The sequence below is a fragment of the Mesoplodon mirus genome, assembly GCF_964341445.2.
Source record: "Mesoplodon mirus genome assembly, chromosome: 13".
NCBI lineage: Eukaryota > Metazoa > Chordata > Mammalia > Artiodactyla > Ziphiidae > Mesoplodon > Mesoplodon mirus.
The window spans coordinates 70525684-70542752 of record NC_138989.1 but is presented as its reverse complement, the minus strand read 5'-3'; the positions used below and the strand labels follow the sequence as shown (position 1 = coordinate 70542752).

General features: G+C 37.9%; 1 protein-coding gene across 1 annotated transcript; it reads right to left on the bottom strand.

Moving 5' to 3' along the window:
* Positions 1-3855: 3855 nt before the first annotated feature.
* On the bottom strand, positions 3856-16565 carry RAB27B (RAB27B, member RAS oncogene family; the record flags this gene model as incomplete). Its single annotated transcript, XM_082640911.1, has 6 exons — positions 3856-5730; positions 5820-6044; positions 7144-7267; positions 9770-9873; positions 14489-14574; positions 16413-16565. 5 exons carry the CDS (start codon positions 16563-16565, stop codon positions 5855-5857), a joined length of 657 nt encoding a protein of 218 aa, XP_082497037.1. The 3' UTR covers positions 3856-5730; positions 5820-5854.
* Positions 16566-17069: the final 504 nt, after the last annotated feature.

Genomic DNA, 17069 nt, shown 5'->3' with positions numbered 1-17069 from the left:
AATACTGACCTCACAGTGTCTGTCAGGCACCACAGTCTATTCAGGGGCACAGAGAATAAAAACTCCATGTTTAAGGTTTTAATTTACATTCATGGCACTAGACAAAACAGAGATCTGAGTAAATGACAGACAAAACAATCGAACGTGCTTAGCCTAAAAATGAGGATAATATCACTTAAATGTAGACCATTGGGGTACAGTGCAGCACTTCAGTATTATGCCAGAACGTTGTCTACTTTTAACACATTAAGTGGGATAACTTATTTTCCCCAAATAATTTCAGATACAGTCAGTATCTTTTATAAGGCTGTGGACACAGAAGCCCTATTTATACAAGGAGGATTTCGGCCAGATTGTAATATACTATCTAGAATGTAATTGGATTCCTCGAAAGAAATACAAGATGACATACAAAATGAAATAGAACTCATATTTTTTCAATAACTTGAGATATATTAAACATTTTCAATCAAATACAATGACAGTGAGCTGACTACCCATTTCAAGTTTCCAATATCTCTACTAAAATTAGTGTTTTGTCCCTGCTATAACACTTGTGAAAGTATGGTTGTGAAAGTATGACTGTGATATTTTATTATTCTTAGCTTGGGATAATAGTGTCAGTTTATGAAATGGAACATAATTTACAAACCAGCTTCTATATATGTTCTCATTTGGGCCCGACATGAACCCTGTGAGGCATGTAGGATTTAGAAGCCTCCTACTTGGAGAAGCCGTATTTAATGACATACCCATGGCCCCCAAATTGTTCTTTTGGCCACTTTCCTTTCTATAATACTAGGCTTCCTCTCAAAGAACATTTGAAAAAATAACCTGGAGAAGAGTAAGGATAAGCATATGTTATTACTTTGCTAGGGACAGATACTATTTTGACGTGCCAACAGACATAAGGACAACAGCCATTGGTTAAATAAGGGATCTATTAGGTTAAGAACAGACATGCGGCTCCCACAGAACTTGCTAATGACTAAGTCGACTGAGGGATAATAGCCATGACTTCCACGACCAGTTGGAAAGAAAATGAACTCGGAAACAGATTTAAATAACTCAATTCAAAGACAACTTCTTTGTACTCTTTTTCTTCAAAAGATAACACCTTTTAAAATAACCCCATTATTTTGGTACTTACGGTTTTGTTTGTTTGCTTGTTATTCTCTCTAAATATGAATTTAGAAAATATCTCAATCATAGGCTATTGGTAAAAAGAGCTCTGCAGAAAGACATCTTTGTGATGCTACTTCTTAAAAAATTAAAGTGCAATTTATGAGAAAATTTGATTCAGATAGAGTAAATGTTTCTAATTTTCCCAAATTTTGATGCCAATCATGAAATATTTAGTGTTTAAATATCTTTATTAGCTTAGTTCTAAGGGCATAAACCTCTAGTTGGTAGATAAAAATAATGGATAAATATTTGCCATAGATCTGGTTACAAACATTGTTCTGTCAGTCTTTTTTTTTTCCTGCCTAAAAATCAACCTTGTAAGTATGGTCTTCTCCATGTTCTGCCATAGTTAGAAACTCTATTTAGACAACTTTAATCTTTAATCTCTATAGTTCTTGCTCAACAATGTCAATGTGGTTGAGTCTCTACCCCAAAACTCCAAGGCAATAAGTTTATAAAATTCCCTATTCAGCTAACAATGTTTTATTTTTATCAGTTCTACTTTATGAGACAAGTATCTCCATAGATTTATAAAGCATTGAGACAACACTCATCTCAGAGAATACTCTCTATCTACTTTCCATATTTAAGAGCTCAGCACTCTCCCCAGAAATAAACTTATACCACTTTGGTCAAAGATCAAGAAGAAAATACAGCTTTTGGTGAATTCTTAGGCAAGCTTTTCAAATATAGACAGTATCTTGGAATCTTTAAAAATGATAAAGCTTTCCCTAAAATATTCACATACACTAGACTTCTTTTAACGCTTTAAAGCTTGGGAGTAGAAGGTGAAAGACAACTTTTCTATCACTATGGCTAATGTAGCTCCCAGATCTTCCTTTTAAAGAGTTATTAAGTATCTTAGGACACCAGAAACTTCAACATTATCTCTTTACAATTAGAATTTTAATCTCAAAAATTCCTTATGGATGAGGATTCTCCCTCAAATTTTTAGTTCCAGGTTATATACTACACCTAGTTATACACTGTATCTCTTTACACATATTGCTTCTCCTTCCAACCGATGCACCCACTCCATTGGTGAGAATGTATATGAGCTTCATCAAATTTGTTGATTCCCAGTGGACAAAATTTACACTTTAAAGAATATTTCAGCTGTTATTAAACTATCTTTTAATGTAGTGAGTCCTGCTCTATGGTCAAGTTTCTCTCTCTTATAAAGAAGACAAGAAACACCTGATAAAAACTCTTGCCCCGTTCCTCTTATCTGTACAGATTGGCAGAGAATAACATACTAGAAGCATAACAAAGACACCCACTGATACATAGAATGTCCCATCTGGTTAAAAACAACAGGTTAAAAACAACAAAATATTTACTTTATTAAACGCTGGTTTCAAATTTTTTGCAGCGTGCTAGCTGATAATATGGAAATGATAGCAACTTGGCTGGAGTGGGACTGGCCAGAGTTTTGAAATTCTTATGTAGAGACCCACAAGCTCAATTCCCAGCATTTAGCATTTTTTCCTGCCAATTTGTGACTTGTTACCCTCATCACACCAAGACAAACATGTTCTCTCAACTATATTTGATACATTTTTCAAAGGACTTTTTTTTTTTTACATTAAAAGGTAACCTTGTACCTAATCACAGAGTCTCAAATAATGCCCACTCCCCAAAAAGTGACCAGGAGATGGTGGTAATAATCTCCAGATTTGAATAAGATTCTTATACCCTTTGCTGAAGACCTCAGAATACCTTTAGCTGCACTAGTGTCTCTGTGAGGCCTTCCTACAACATGGTATTATAGGAAATAAGCTATGGGGCTGGAGACAAATTTGGTCAAGGAGGTCTCTGAGGCACTGTGTTAGAGCAATGTAAACATTAAACCAGTGTAAACACTTCCAAAATGGTTTCTATATCAGAAAGGAACTTCGTGTACCTTTTAAATAATTCTCCAAAATATGATATGGTTAACTAAAGAATTTGGGACAAAATAAGTAATACATATTGCTGTGTATTAAAGGGTGTATGCAATTCTTTAAAAGCAGTCTGTATACTTCGTGACCCCAAGTCAATCTGAAATTGTAAAATGAATTATACAGAATAATTAATTCTGAAATAACGAAAGAGTAATGATTACTAGTAATGGTTACATAGACTTCAGGGTCTTACCTCAAACTTGACAGAGAAAACATTTTTTTTAGATTAAGTGTTTATTTATAAGTAGAATACTATTTTAAATTAATTTTCTTGTCTGTTTTAAATTTCATTCCTCTTGAGATTATTACCCAATAATTGTTATTTTTATAGGAATAGTTCTTTAATTATACACATCATCACCCTCTGCTTCATGCTATGGCTATCAAATAATGATCTTAAAATAGACCCTGAATAAAGGTTTGTTAAATAACTGACAGTGACAGAATCTTGGATAAGTAAATCAATCATGTAACTGGAAAATAAATAGAAACAAAAAGGCATATCCAAAATAAAATGCTTTTAGGTTTTAGAAAGGCTAAGTATTCCCTGTTGTGGAAATGCAGGGGGCATCATAATTTGAATCCAAAGGAGAAATCGACCTAATGACCAAAAAGTTCACTAAATTTTGCCACACCAATGGTTACATTGTTTTTGCTCATATTCGTCTCAGAAGAAACATCTTTGACGATAGCTAATAGCTTTCTATCCTCCTGGCACAGGCACTGAGGTCATGAATAGCATCATAGAGAAAAGCATCCTGGGAGTGAATACCCACTCATGACCAACCTTAGAAGTTGGCATTGTGCTGCAGAAATCAGAGGACCTGGGCAGCTGACAGTGAGAATTTGTTAATCTGTTAAGGACTAACTCCATTAAAGCTTCCAAATTACCTGGATTTATGGCACATTTCTGGGCCTTGTAACTAGACAGTCGCTTGGATCTGTGTTCCTAAAACTGATTGACACCCAGTGGAGGTTGGTAGATGGAGGTTAAAGGTGGGAGACTGGGATTTAGAGTTTCCTATGTTTGTAACTTAACAAAAAATATACAGAGAGTCTAGAAAAGTGAAGTTTAATTGGCAAATTTTTCTACAAAGAGGAACTATCCTGTAGAAAAATCATATATTCACAATAAAAAGAGAAAACCTAAAGTATGATGACTTTGTTATTGACAAAATTGACTGAAATACATAAATAATAGTAATAGGAGTGGCTTACGCTTACCAGAAACTAAATCAAAAGCCAATGTTTAGATGCAATACTAATAGGCCAATGGAAAATACCTTTGTGATCATTTTTAGAAAGAAAAGACAGCATTATGTGAAAAATAAAGCCATTAACAAAATTTTTGCTTGGATAAAATACAGTTCCATCTCTGTCAACCCCGCAATATAGTTCAAGCATAGGTGTTTTGCCTTAGGCAAAATAAAAACAGATGCTAAATACACTTAATATGGCATGATGTATCATCAATTTTTATGTGATAAACGACATGAAAATTCAGAGTGACCATAAAATCGATCCATCATTATTCTGAAGTTGTTGATCTACAAAGTGACATCCCTCTATTTTTACAATTGATTCCAAGCCAGGGGTGGGTGTGGGTTGGAGGAGAGTAATGTGATTTAGAGTTTCCAGTACTTTGTAAATCAGAAAGAAACCTAGAATTAATAGTCACTTTTTATTTCATATCACCAACATTTTTATCTAAAAATTTTTTTATCTAAAAAAATTAAGGCTAAATAGTTTTTCTTGAGTGCATAAAGAGATAGTTAATAAACAGCAATCTTCAGTTTCTCTTTGTGACTTTTTATCACGATTGCTAAGAAATATGAAATGTGAAGCTGAACACTACACCAATTTCTAAAATTTTGTTGGAAATGCAAACCTCTGGAGACTCTCTTAATCCCAACTGACAATGTCAGCTTCTAATTGGCTTGAGTGAAATTTGGCTAAGTATCTCTCCCAGACATCTGTAACAGATACATTTAATTTCAGTTGCCCAAATGCCATGTTCCCATACCTTCATTTTTCTCCCTGGGCATTTCTCTTGTCCTCTGTCATTCACAGTCCTATTCTTGTCTATCTGCCATTTATTAAGAATATACAAATGGCATTATTACACAGTCTCCTACATTTTCTCAGAAGTCTGACATTCATCCTCTCATAAGGTAGTCATTCTAGCACAGCTTATAAGATGTACATAGTAATGTCACTCTTAATGAACCACTGAGAATTCTTTTTTATGTATACGCATTTTTAGCTAATGTTTCCCCCAATGCAAACCTATAAAAGTACAAGTCAGATTCTATACAAGAAGTAAATCCAACTATTTAAAAAAGTCATCTTTCTATGTTATCCCTTTAGAAGCTTATTCTTGTCCCCAATGTGACAAGGTACCTTTGGTTCTGACTGAAAACTCCCTGATATTTCTTCTTGTATACTCTTATATACTCATCTTCTTTATAAGGAAAACAAATTGAGCATCCATGATGGTATGATGACAATGGAAAATCTTTGATCTTGTTTGGAGGGGCCTTAGGGACAACTGGTCAACTCTTTTGAACACCGTTGACTACTCTGACTTCTTAAAATAGATTTTCTGGCAGAAAAAGAAAGACATGCTATTATGCATGGTCTACTCAACAACAATTGTGTGGTTTGTCACTCTTTTTTGGAAGTGATGCTTACGTGGGGTTCTGGATGATCAGTTCGTGGGGTAAAGTTTAGCAGGCACACTTCTTCTCTGCTGGTTTGTCCTCATCCAGCTTCCCAGAACTACAACCATTGACAGTGTCGGGGACTTGGGTCTTCTCTACACACTGTTCCATTCGTTTCATTATTAAGTCCAGAAGGGTTTCTACAGCCTTTTCCACATTCTGGCCAGTCGCTGCACTTGTTTCAAAATATGGTATGCTAGCATGGAAGAGATGACAAATATTTTTGAGAGGAAGGAACCAGAAAAGATACAACAAGATGTGCCAATGAGTCACACATGCAAAAACATGGCTGGCTGAGAGATTGTGAAATAATCACGATTTTGCTGGCTGAGTTGGAAAACATCCTTGTTTTCCCTCAGTGAGTGAAAGCTGGTGGGTTTCTTTTTAGTATGGGTGTAAGAAGTTTTATGGGCAAGGAAACTGATACAGGAGGTAATCAGGGACTTGAAGCCAAAGCATCATCACTGATTCTTAAAAATTAAGAGGGTAAAAATGCCTAAACTAGTGATCAATGTTACCATTAAAACTATTACTTCCCTCCAATCAATTATCTAGAAGTCTGATTTAGAATTTAAGCAGGCACTGTATAGGATATTTATGTGAATACAGTCTATATTTATTTGGAATCCAAAGTTTCAAAAAGACGTACATTTATAAAGCTCTCAAGGAGAATCCTTCAGTAAAAAATGGACAGATTTGGCAAAGATGCTTACATTTGAAAAAGAATGACCATTTCTGCCTTGGGAGTCAATTTACAATTACACGGAATATTTAGAAAATTTTAAAAGCTGCCATTTAAGCTCAGCTAGGATAATGATTGCAATATTATGTCCAGGTCAGGTATTATTCCTTAGAGTTTTGTAGTTATTGATTGAGAGGCAGTAGAGTACAGTGTTGAAAAGCATGGACTCTGATCTCAGTCTGCCTGGGTTGAATTCTAGCTCTACTACTTACTGTCTATGTGGCCTTCCATCAGTTACTCAATCTCTCTGCGTCTCAATGACTCATATATAAAATGGGATAACTCTAGATTTCCTATATATGATTATGAGGGGTTAGATGAGTTAAAGCCTAGGAACAGTTGCTAGCACATAATAAGCATTCAGTAAATGTTAGCTGCTATTATTATGAAATAGTTCTTTAAAAACATCACATCTATTCCTCTGGAAGATCTTTTTCATTCATGCGACATTCCTGAATCAAAGGTATCCCTTCTAATACCAATCTCGTGACCCTACCCCATTACTAAGCAGCAGTGTGCAAGTTTAGAGGACATCTCCACGTGACTGACTTACCCGTATTTGTCAGCCAGGTCCCGGGCTTGCCGTTCGTTGACTTCTCTCTGGTCTGGCAGGTCTGCCTTGTTGCCAATTAAGACTATATCTGGATTTTCACAATAAGCATTTGCTTGCAGTTGGCCTTGGAAAGAAAACAGATGGAAACAGCAAGTTAGTTATAAACAAGTGATGTCAAATGACTGCTCATACTTCAGAGTCCTAATCTAATTGTTCATCGGCAGCTTGGCTGCTTACGAGTTATGTTATATTAGCCAAGTTGCTTAACTCTTCCCAGCCACAGTTTCCTCATCTAGAAAATGGAGATAATTCCTCACAGGTTGCAGGTTGTGAAGATTAATAAGAGTGTATATGGAGCACTTGTAGGAATACCTATCAGTGCTCCTCTATATCTGGGGAAATGCCCTTTGAGATGAACATACTGTTTTTCATTCCATCTGTTCTTCAAATATAAGTGGAGATAATAGAACGTGATCTTAAAGTACATAGGTTTGCTCTTTCCTTTAGGAGGCTGCTACATTTCCCTTTCCTGAAGTTCAAGGTGATGATCCATAAGAGCAGAACATTTTTGAACCACCACCAATTCATGTAGAAACAATATTAAGATAGGTCACTTGTTTTTCTCTTTTCTCCAGGAGACACTGTTTAAAAGAGAAGGGGGGTGGGGGGAGGAGGAGGAGATAAGAAGAAGGAGGAGAAGAAGAAGGAAGGGAGGGAGGGAGGGAGGAAGGAAGGAAACGATAAAAAACTTGTCAATCTATGTTTTCAAGGTTACGGGACTATTTTACGGTCTACCTCAAGGCAAGCTATGTGCAACCTTGCTGAAGTCAGAGGAAGAATACAAAGGCTTACTCTATAACACCAATTATTTGGATGTTAGAAATTAAAGCCTTATTAGATATGGCAATTAATTATCTTAAATCCCAACTGTATCTTTCTGGAAATTTTAGTAATAAGGGAGCATCTCATCTACCTTGAATAATGATGAACGAATCAGTCTCTGAAAGAATTGAATAATCTTATTATCTCCTTATCTCCACAGAATCTAATAATAACACCAAAACTTGGAAAAAGAAATGTAATAGCAAAAGAAAACGGAGACAGATCCTAGGATAAACACTCATTTGGAGAAGCAGTTAAGTCAGAATTTGTTGGTATTTTTCCCCACTGTTAGTGAACTTACATTTAAAGCATTTATATATATTATTAATTATATATAATATGTAATAATAAGATATGTATATATTTGAGAATCTACACAGCCAGACACTCAGCCAGGTGATCTGGGGTATTGCAGTGGAACAAAGCAGACCAAGTCTCCACCTTTATAGAGCTTATATTGTAGTGGTAGAAAGAACCAAAACCACAAGTAAACAAAGAAATAATATAATATAATAAATATAATATAATATAATATAATATAATATAATATATGTCAGGTGGTGGCAGTGACCAAATGAAATAGAAAGTGTATTGAGGGCATATACAGTGATAAAGAGCACTGTTTTAGATGGGGCTGTCAGGGAAAGCTTCTCCCAAGAGATAAATAAGGTTTGAACAAGAAGTTGAAGGAGATGAAAGAACTAACACACGCTATAAATGGGAAAAGAGAAATCAATGCAGAGGCGAACAGAAATCAAAGTCCCCAAGGCAGGATTGTGCTTTTCAGGGGAGAGACCTTTAGCTGGAGGCCAGTGAGCTGGGGCAGAGTAAAAGTGAATTAAAGAGGAATTCCAAGTGAGATGGGAAATCCCAAAAGGACTTCGAGCAGAGGAATAATATGATCTAGTCTTTTAAAAAATATCACTCTGGCCACAGACAGCCCTGACAAATCTAGAAATGACAAGTAGCACCAGCCCCATGCAACTGCTGGTATGTCCCACTAGGATCAAAATTGGTATTCGTAATTTAAAACATGCAAATGAAATATTGTCTTTAGTGCTACATCAGTTAAAAAATAAAGGAAAAATCAAATACCACACTTCTGTGCTGACATATCAATCTGGCTTTAATAACTGATTAGGCTACTTTGAAACTTTATATTATGTTTAAATTGCCATGAAGGCTGGAGATTTTTCTATACCAGTCTTCCTCACATTTGAACACTTTTCAAAAAAGAAGTAAAATTTCAACATGAGCTTGTTGACTGACACACTACCGTATTTTCATGTGGCTGCTCTTCTCTGAAACAATTTCTCACCTAATTAACCCATTAGTTAATGAACACTTTAGTTAACCCACGTGCAAGGGCACACACTGTAGGTACCAGTTGCCCCCTCAGAAAACGCTGCTGTTTTTCTGTGTCCCCGCCAGGCTAGATGGAGCAGATGTGACCACTCATTTAGTTTTAAGAAGTCCTTCAAGACTTACTGGATAAGTGGAATTAATGGCCTGCCAATTGCAACAATAAAGTCCTTACGTATAGGTGGTGATTCTTCTAATGTGTCAAAGGAAAACACAATTTTAAGCCACTTTGGATGAGCCACATAAAAGCCACCGCTTTGAAGGTGACACAGGAAACACTAAAGCTGTGACTTTTCAGAGTTAATCTGTGGTCCCCAATCTGGTTTCATCTTGTGAGGCAGAGAAGCAACGTGGCCAACGGAAGTTACTCAGTCCCACTTACTCATCCAGTTTCTGACATTTAAGAAGCTCTGTTGACTGGTGAGGTCAAACATTAATAAGAAACCCATGGCGTCTCTGAAAAACGCAGTGGTGAGGCTCCGGAATCTGCCAAAAAAGCACAGTGGATAGTTCTGAAAGTCAGTAGACATGCAAATTCTGATGACAATACAAACAACACTATTTCCCTTTCAGATATGAACTCTCCATGGCATCCCTCTGGATTATTCTGCCGAATGGGCAGAAAGACTGCTGAAGGGTCGGGGAGAACACCTGGTTGTAGATTTGTTTAAGATCACGTCCCGGCTTCATGTTCCATAGCAGGTATGCGTGCAAGAGTTTGTAAACTTCAACCACACGCTCGCTTACACAGCCCCTTGGAATCTTTCTCTCATTGGCTCACGGGCATCTCGTGGCCCACAGTTAAAATAGAAGCCACTTTAGAGTTGGGACTTTAACTTATACTTTTCAAATTTCTTGTCTGTGCCCAGAAGGAAGCTTGGCACATGGTAGCCTGAAAATGAATGCCTGTGATTACATGCAGAAAATCACAACTTGCTAGCAGCTGGAACTAGGGTTCTCTTGTAAGGAAGAACAACATTGGTGAGAAAACCCTTTTATAAGCACTCTTCGGGGGTAAAACTGAGCTTTAGGCTGGCATGCATGTCTCTTAAGGAGAAGGAAGACAGTGAAGAAAGGAAAAAGAGGACATTGGTTAGGGGAATGACGGAAGGGTAGAGAGACTTGGTAGTTGAGGAGAGAAAGCAAGAAGTCTCATCTTTAATGGAGGATTTTGAAGAATGCACTCCTTCACGTGCGATGTAAAGACTTTCTCTTGTTCCAACCCCTTCTACCCAACATCCTCAGGGAAGTTGAAGATGCTCTGAGGTCCACTTCAATGTCAGCAATGGGCAAAACAAGAGATCACACATAAGGTCCAGAGAAGGTTTGGGTTATCCTGGTAAAGAAGTGAATTTGGCAATTGATTTTTAGAAAGGCACATGACTTTGAAACAGAGAAGCTTATCACTTCCTATCCTAAATGTCCTCCTAATTTTTCTTTTTTCTTTTTTTTTTTTTTTGCAGTACACGGGCATCTCACTGTTGTGGCCTCTCCCGTTGCGGAGCACAGGCTCCAGACGCGCAGGCTCAGTGGCCATGGCTCACGGGCCTAGCCTCTCCGCGGCATGTGGGATCTTCCCGGACCGGGGCACGAACCCGTGTCCCCTGCATCGGCAGGCGGACTCTCAACCACTGCGCCACCAGGGAAGCCCATCCTCCTAACTTTTGATCTCCTATTTTGGCCTATTTGTAGATTCTTGGGTTTCCTCTGGGTTCTCTTCTTGACCCCTTCTTCCTCTACATATATTCACTGGTTAATCTCACTCACTTCCCTGGCTCAATTATCACCTATATGTTGAACCCCAAATTTATAGGTCTAGATTTTTCCTGCCCTCCACACCGTATGCCCAATTACTTGTTTGATATTTCCACTTGGAGGAAACGAAGGTACCCTCAACTTCATGTGTTTAAAACCAAACTGGCCCCTCCTCCTGATTTTCTGTCAATGACATCACCATCCTCCTTGGTCACCACAGCCTTTCTACTTCACCTGCTATACACAAGCAATCAACAAATATCTCCTGACTTTCTCATTTCTGTCCCCGTACCCTGCCACTACTGTTGTTTTGGACCCATTATCTTCCACCTGGATAATTTCAACAGCCTTCTCAACAGGCTTCAGGCTTCCCGTCTCCAGTGTTGTGTGGGACCCTCCCCTTCCCTGATTTCTTCCCACTGATTATATAAATCCTCTGCTACAAATATTTAAATGATGGTACTTTGCTTAAGATAATGACTGAACTTTTCAACAGTCCGTCAAGGCTCTGCATGAACTAACTCTTGCTCATCTATCCAGCTTCATCTCTTGACTACCCACAGGCATGCTGATCTTCTGTTAGTTCTTAGAAAGTTCACTCTCTCCCCTGGGCTTTCACACATGCTGTTATTCCTGTGGGTAGCCTCACCTTCATGCTTCCTTTACCTTCTATCCTTTTAGCCTGGGTAAGATTCACTCACACATTGTGTATGAGTATGTGTATTTACAGATAACAGTATCACCTCCCCACGCTGACTTCCCAACACCCTCATGTAGCTTATGGGGTCCTCTTGGTGCACCTGGTAACCACTCTTTGTCTTCCTGTTACTGTCCTAAAGCTATTATTGCAGTTGTTTATTTGTCCAAATTCTACCCCGGTAGCTCCAAGAAACAAGGAGCTGTGTTTCTAACTTGCTACCCATTGTGTTTCTATGGCCCTGAGCATATTTTTGGCTTGCTAAATGCTTGTCAAATTTAGATAAAGAAATAAAGAAAGAAAATAGCAAAGGATATAAATTATTAAAGTGTTAAACGACTTCAATAGAGAACAATACTTTCAATACCACAGCAGGGAGAAGAGATATTTTAATGACTTTTTATTTCCAAAATAAGATTCCCTTGGTAGGACATACTTATGATGATTATGAAATACCAAAAGTTTTACTCAGTTTTCTTCCTGTGGATTTGTTCCTACCAGTCACTAAAAGCTCAGAGATTACAGGGCTTTTATTGAAGGATTCTTTCTCTGTCTTTGGGAACTAGCTGTACTCCCAAAACTGTCTCCTGCTCAAACCACAAGAGTGTGGCTAACTCAGCCACAACAGTCTGCTCTCTGTCCTCTCTTGAAGAGTGTGTGTGTGTGTGTGTGTGTGTGTGTGTGTGTGTGTCTCATCTGAGGATAAGACTGTGCCTTATCCCCCTCTCATTGTCCACAGCACATGACGGTTACTTTAAAACATACTTGCTGGATAAGATCTCATTGGAGCAAACACTTCTGCATCCACAGCAACATGGGTAAAATACTCTTGCTCTGGACCAGCTTCATACCCTGGACCACTCAGCCCAGTACCCTTGTTAACCCCCTTACTTTCCAGGGTTTACCCCAGGGGAAAGCTTATTGATTTCTAGCTTCACCCACCAACCTCATTGTGTCCCCAGGGTGGGGAAAGCTAGGACCCCATGAGAAAACAGATCCCAGGGCACATTATAGCTCTTTCTCCCTCACTGAGAACTAAGTCTGTGCCCTGCATCCTTTAGGTTTACATAAGTGGTATGATTTTTTTCCTCCTTCCCATAATGTGACTTTTATCAATAATCATGATCTTACATGGGTTATACTGCCAGCCATCCTCAGGTATAGGGTTGAGGTGTGAGGCATTGTTTATCCTGCTGCTTAGCTGCATCTTTTGTATACAGAATGCAAAATTCTCAAGGAATGAATAACTTTAATGTACTAAGACTGTCCTTAGTATTTCCTATTTCACTCCTGGAGCAGCTGTCTTAAGGGGGCAGATGAGAGAAGCCTGCCATCATGCTAGGCTGACATATCGTGTGCGAAGACATATGGGAACCACATTTTCTCATATTTCTTCTTCAAAAATGAATTAAATCTGTCTATAAAACATACATCTTTGTGACAACAAAACTGACATATGAACAGAGATTCTTGTAAGGAATGACTTCAGAAGAACCAGCCGTGTTGAAGGATGTGTGTAAATGGAATTCACAGTCAAAAAAGCTCACAGAGAGGGCCCAGCACCTCTCCTGGCGTTTACACTCACTGAAAGTGAGAATGTTTTGGATTCATTTCAAAGACTGAAGTGTTTACCAGCATAAACATTGTAAGACATGTGATGTAGAATTGGGAGGTATGTGCCTTCTAAATATCTTCTCTGACAATCTATTGCCAATTTTTGTTTAATCTAATATTGAAAAGCTTCACTAGCTTGGGGTCTTTTGCACTCCGGAAGTTTGAATCTCAAAGAAATATATTTTCATCAAATAATGGCATAGCACCTCCAGCTCTAAACAATCCACACTACTGTCTACTGAGTGTCTCTTGACTTGGACGTTGTACCAGAGACGAGGCTGGAAAACCGAGTATGGCCTCTGTCCTTATAAAGCTCACAATTGTGTTGGGGTGAGAAGGTCACAAGTGAATCAAAGACCAGCAGTTAGAGATAAAAATAAAAGATTCACCTTACTGCAAGGTGGTATATAATTAATTGAGTAATTTAAGGGATGGAAGAATAGATGTAGGAGTTCAAGAAAAGAGGGAGTTTGTTTCACTTGGGGTGTTCAGAAGAGCCCCACCAAGCAGGTGTAATGTGAGCCAGGCCTGGTGAAAGGAGAGGCTCAGGGAAGGTGGAAAGGGAGTAAAACATTCCAGCTGGAGGTTGATGGTGAGACCAAAATCTCAGAGTAAAGCCAGTCAAACGGCACAGGATGAGAGTCTGTGTGTAAGGGCAGGAAGAGATGAGAAAGCTATTAACACCCTTTTCTTCAACTTCCTCTTCAAGTAGTACTTGTAACAATGTCAATTTCCCACCTCAATTTAATTAAATTCTGGAGAAGTTTTTTTTTTCCCTATTACAAAGTACAAAGACAATGCATAAGAATTTTCACAGAGATTTCTGAAAATCTGATTTTTGAAATCTGTACCAAATACACAGTGCTAGTTATGGTCGATTAACTACAAATAATTTATTTTTTGATACAAATGTTTATTTTGAAACCAGAAGGAGAGTTGCATATCCTTACAAGTCCACATACCACATACAGCATTCACATTAAAATAAGTTTTCCTAAGATATTTGTAGCTAGAAACAAAGTAATTCACTGTTACCGCTCTTGTCCTGCTGTGTCCCAAAGCTGAAGATGCACCTTAAATGCTTTCCCTGTTGACCCATTTGGTCCCTGTGTGTTATAAACCTGAAAAAATACAAATGTCATCAGTTGATACTGCTTTGGATTTTGTCAGCATTCAAATTCTCTGCATTCACTCAGCATATTTTTTCTTCATTATTATAATCAAAGTTCATAGTGCAAAATAAATATTTGCTCTGTTTTTCTTCCCCAGAAGTATCACATATACTCTCACTTTTAAATGTCAAGTATAAGTATGGTTTTCAAAACAATTTAGGCATCCTGCAAACTTAAATTAGACACCTTCTGTCATTTCCTCATGGAGGCAGCAAACATTAGATTTAGGACCCAAGTTCTAGGTTCAAATATAGACTCTTCATTTAACTTCACAGAATCTTATTTTCCTTTAGCAAATTGAGACCCATCATTTCCTCCTACTTTACAGAATTACTGCAAACTTAAATGAAATAGCAGATGTGAAGGCATTTTTAAAACAGTAAAATGCTTTACAAATACCTGAATATCCTCTACTGTGAACTGGACTTTCAAAATGAAAAACACATGGAATTTCTCAATAAGTTTACACAGGATATTTCAAGTATTTCCTTACTAGTCGTCCCTTCAAAGGCTCTTTTTAGAAAAGTTTAAATTCCTTTTGACTTCTTATTTAAACAAAGCATAGCAATTTTAATATTTATTCAGTTCTTTTACTTATGGCTTAATGAAGATGTTTTAAAGGAAAAACTTTGCAAAGATTTATACCTAGATTGGGGGTGGGGGTGGGGAATTGGGAGGGGAGAAGGCACAGAAAAACCCTGGAAGGGTTGGGAGCAAGTTTGCTAAGACTATACTACTGGACTTTCAGATAAGGTACAGGACATTATAAGGAACCATGATTTAACTTCTCAACATCATTTTCTTTGTTTTTTTTTTTTTGGATTTGTGATATCAACTGGAAGCCACTGCCCTCTTGGCAATCAAGAATACCTTGGGTGGCAGTAAATCTGGCTAAGCTTCTGTGCCTATGTTACACGTCTCACATGTCACAATATCCTTATTCCTGTCATTAGCGTCTAGCATAGGAGAAGGAAGTGGTTGTGATTCTCACTTAAAATCCCTTATCTTGAAAAATAGCATGGATTGGTCTCACATTCTGCTCATAAGAAGCTAGTGATTGATGGCGGAGTCTACACAAATAAAAATGCAGCAAGAACTCACAAAGCTCATGGTCCAGCTATTTGCCAATCATTCTTTTAACTTTTCTTGTAAGCATAGGGAAATGAACACTTTTTAAAAATTATTATTAATTAATTAATTTATTTTTTTTGGCTGTGTTGGATCTTTGTTTCTGTGCAAGGGCTTTCTCTAGTTGTGGCAAGTGGAGGCCACTCTTCATTGCGGTGCGTGGGCCTCTCACTGTCACGGCCTCTCCCGTTGCGGAGCACAGGCTCCAGACGCGCAGGCTCAGTAGTTGTGGCTCACGGGCCCGGTCGCTCTGCGGCATGTGGGATCTTCCCAGACCAGGGCTCGAACCTGTGTCCCCTGCATTAGCAGGCAGATTCTCAACCACTGCGCCACCAGGGAAGCCCTGAACACTTGTTTTTATTGAGGAACTCAGATCAAGAGTTAATGATTTTAGATACTAATTCATGTTTTGAAAGTTTCCTTAAGAATTCATAGAAAACACACTATACAAACCCATAGTGCCACTCAATTTTTTTCTAAGCAAAATGTTATTTATAATTGAGACAGTAAAAAATAATATTTAAATTGGATTAAAGTGACAGGTTATGAATTTCATGTGATAAAAGACAGTCACCTTGCAATGCAATAAACATAGCTTCTTAATCCTTATCTTATATAGTAGGATCAGCAACCAGTTAACAGTTTGGTTAAAAACTCACCACACGTTTTTCCCGAAAGTCTATCCCTACTGTCGTGATGAACTTGGGATTGAATTTATTGTCTGTGTAGCGATAAAGAAATGTCGTCTTCCCCACCCCCGAATCTCCAAGGGCCAGGAGTTTGATCAGATAATCATAGTCCCCATCGGTCATAGTGATGGTCTTGGTGGGCCTGTGTAGGAGGAAAAATAAGTACTTATAATTAAAATTGGTTTTCCTTTGCCTTCCTGCAAAGCAATGTAAATTTAGCTTTCAAGGGTAAAAAATTGGAATGCCTCTATTCTGTAACTCAGTGAGTTAACTAGTTCAGAGCAGCTTCAGAAGTAAGGACTCTTCTATGATTTCACTTAGTACCTATCTTTTTATATCATGTCAGGTAATATGGAACAAAAAGCTATGTGATACCCACCATGGCCATAGCAATAGTAGAACTTAAAGAGTTATAGCCTTTTTTTTTTTTAAGCCAGTGTCTGTTGGAATCAGGAGTGTGGTGCTCGGAAAGAGTCACAGGGAATAGAAAAAAACTGTCCAAGATGATTGCAGGTGTGCTAGAGGGAGACTGAAATTATATATGAGTAATGGAAGAGAAAAACCCACGGGAATAATATTCTGCATGTAATCCTGCAGGATGAGCTTTCTATTATATGCATACAAAGT